The sequence below is a fragment of the Astatotilapia calliptera genome, chromosome 16, assembly GCF_900246225.1.
Source record: "Astatotilapia calliptera chromosome 16, fAstCal1.2, whole genome shotgun sequence".
Classification (NCBI taxonomy): domain Eukaryota; kingdom Metazoa; phylum Chordata; class Actinopteri; order Cichliformes; family Cichlidae; genus Astatotilapia; species Astatotilapia calliptera.
In genome coordinates this window covers 11,160,789-11,163,624 of record NC_039317.1, presented here as the reverse complement: position 1 = coordinate 11,163,624, position 2,836 = coordinate 11,160,789, and the positions used below count along the sequence as shown (strand labels likewise).

At 34.2% G+C, this 2,836-nt stretch overlaps 1 protein-coding gene across 1 annotated transcript; it reads right to left on the bottom strand.

Moving 5' to 3' along the window:
* Nucleotides 1-289: 289 nt before the first annotated feature.
* On the bottom strand, nucleotides 290-2,573 carry LOC113007365 (CD209 antigen-like protein A). Its single transcript, XM_026143829.1, has 6 exons — nucleotides 2,504-2,573; nucleotides 2,313-2,417; nucleotides 1,935-2,039; nucleotides 1,460-1,602; nucleotides 907-1,010; nucleotides 290-422 (listed from the first exon to the last, which is right to left on the bottom strand). The coding sequence occupies exons 1-6, from the start codon at nucleotides 2,571-2,573 to the stop codon at nucleotides 290-292; spliced, it is 660 nt and encodes a 219-aa protein (XP_025999614.1).
* Between the last annotated feature and the right edge of the window lie 263 nt (nucleotides 2,574-2,836).

Genomic DNA, 2,836 nt, shown 5'->3' with positions numbered 1-2,836 from the left:
TTTGTTTTTTTTATGACAGGTACTACAGTCTTTATCTTCTTCCTAATAAGGAGCTGTATTTGATTCTCTAAAGTAAAACTTTGTGCTGCGACTGTATGTTTATAGAAGTGTTATCCAAATAAAATGGGTCAGTTACTCGTTACTATAGGCATAGTTATATTTCAAGGGTTGTTTTTCACTAAATCTTAATACTTATTCAGAAAAGGATATATAAAAATGCTAATGAAATAACTATCATAGCCTAATTTGAAAAATATGTACAAATCTAATTTTCAAACAAATTCAGCTGTTACAGTAGTTTTTCACAGACCCATTGGAGAGAATTTTCACATCTTTCATCATTCCAGGAAGTTCCTTGATATCTGATATGAGCACAGTGCTCTCTAAACAACAGGTTGTCAGGCTGAAGAGATGCCCAGTATCTGGTGAGTCAATAAAAAACAACATTAATATCTTTGAATTAGATATAAAACAATATGGGAAAAATGACTACTGATAGGATGTTTAACCCATTGTGAATTATGGATACATGCACAACCCTCTGTCTCTAATAATAAATTGTTAAGTTGTTAAGAAAATGGATGGACGGATGATAGGATTGACTGTTTTCTCCTGGGTCTGTTTTTTTTTTTCTTCCATTATTCATCAAAAAATGTTTAGTTAATAACAAGTCATGTCCGGATAAGGCCAAAACAGTCTCTAAGATCTTCAGTTCCTGGTGTCTAGGTTTGTCAATGAAGTTATTTTCTTGATGAAATAACTTCACCAAGGAAGTACATAAATTAAAAAACATTACTTCTTTATTTATATAAAAAATATATATTTACTTAGTAAATAAATATTATTTATAAAAATATTTGTTTATTACAAATATATTTAATATATTGGTTGAACTCAAAGACTTACTGCAGAGTCAGAGGCGTTCCGTCTACCCATTTCCACGTGCCCTCTTGTTCTATGTCACTTAAACCAATCCAAGTCTCTTTCTGGGTGAATGAAGCGATGAAGTTCTGTCCAACAAGCACACAAACATTTTTGTTATGAATCACTAGACTCTTTTTATTTCTGTCTCTTTGGCTACAGATTCTCATCAGCTTTATACCCAATGCTATTTCAGTGTAATGGGGGAATTTCCATGTTTTGTGTTTTTGAATTATTAATAGTCGTTGACTTCATTGTAATTCATAGTTTCTAGTCTCTTGGTTTCTGTGTCTGTGCCTTCCCTGTGTTCCTTGTGTCACATCTAGTCATGTTATGCTTTCATGTCTGTTCTTCAAGTGTCAAGTGCACGTCTCAGTCTGAGTCTCATGTTTGCTGTTTTATTTTGATAGTTCCTTGTTAAACTAGTCAAATGATGAAATTTTTATGGAAACATTTTTATTCAAATTGGGGAAAGTCATGTTCATAACAACGTGGGGTTTGAAAGTCAACATTCATTAAAAAACAATGAACTTTGTACCTGTTCTTCAGGGCTGTCTATCACCACCAAATCTGCTCCTTGGTCTGTGCAGTGTTTTCTAGCTGAATGCCAGGAACCAGAGTTTTCAGAGAGGAGATAACAGCTACAACTGAACTTTCTCCATCCTGTAGGGCAGGTTTTCTCTGGAAGAAACATCAAATAAGAAATATTAAAGATCAACATGGAACATTCAGCAATACTTTATTTGGTCTCTGTTAATTAACAGGAATCTATATTTTATAACATCTATATATAAAAGGCCTTGTGATCCTGACACTGCAATGCAGAGGAGATGCAACAATGATGACAATGATTCATGTGAAACATATCCATGAAGATTAAAGTTTGCTTTCTTAAATTTCTGTCAGTTCAGATATAATGAGAAAATATTTCCATCTATCACTGGAAAACGGAATCACTGAATTTCAGTGTAAATTTTTTACAAAGACACACAACAGCTCAGACAAGGACTCACTCTGGTTGAACAAACTCTGCAGTCTCTCCAGCTCTTTGGTCATTTCAGCGAGGTTGGCCTTCAGCAGGTCTCTCTCCTCAGTCATAGAAGAAAGTTGGTTACTCACTACAGAGACAGTTGCATTTAGAAGGTCTCTCTCCTCGGTTATTGAGGAAAGTTTGTTATTCATTGAGAGATATTCAGCTGAATCTTGTGAGGAGTTTTTGTCCGAAATACAGATAAATAAGTAAAGATGTTTTTGAGAGACAAAAGAACACTGTTGCTGATTTATAATCGAGCTAATCAAAAATAATTTGGAATTTTGCCATTATGGAATGAAACATGTTATATATATAACAGAAGAAAACAACAACAACAAAGCAACACAACACAACTCACAGTAGAAAGCAAGAGTGAGAAGTCCAGCCAGCAGCCCCAACGAGAGAATAACAACTAAATAAAAGCTTCTCTTGTAGCTTCTTGGAGCTGAAAAGTTAAAAAAAATAAAAGTGGTTGTGGTGAAGGGGGGTGATAATAGTAATAACAGATTGAACAATGTAAACTTTAAATATTTGTAATTTCTTTCTTACCTGTGGGTTTTTTTATAGATGGCTTGTTGGCAGGTTTGACATAGCGTTCATTGACATAAATTTCCTCCATTGCATGAAAGGATGTGGATTATTTCTGAGCTCAGCTCTGTGGCACAGGACATGTGAAGTGTGAGAATCTCACTGGTTTCGGTTGATTCTAAAGTTTTAAGTTCATAGGAAGTCCCCTAGTCAATATGTGGTTTATGCAGCTATGCTACCACTGAAACTAGACCTGTTCTTGAGCTGTGTATATATCCATATGAAAAGACACAGTAATGAATAGTGTAGATTTCTGACTAAGACATTTAAATCTTAAACCTTTAAATACTGTAT

What these genes read in the sequence shown, in the direction of transcription:
- LOC113007365 (XM_026143829.1), bottom strand. Translation starts at nt 2,573, where the DNA reads ATGGAGGAAATTTATGTCAATGAACGCTATGTCAAACCTGCCAACAAG. An exon ending in GCAGAGTTTGTTCAACCAGA is followed by an intron (nt 1,603 to 1,934) that starts GTGAGTCCTTGT and finishes TGTTTCTTCCAG; the next exon opens with AGAAAACCTGCCCTACAGGA. An exon ending in GGAACGCCTCTGACTCTGCA is followed by an intron (nt 423 to 906) that starts GTAAGTCTTTGA and finishes TTGACTCACCAG; the next exon opens with ATACTGGGCATCTCTTCAGC.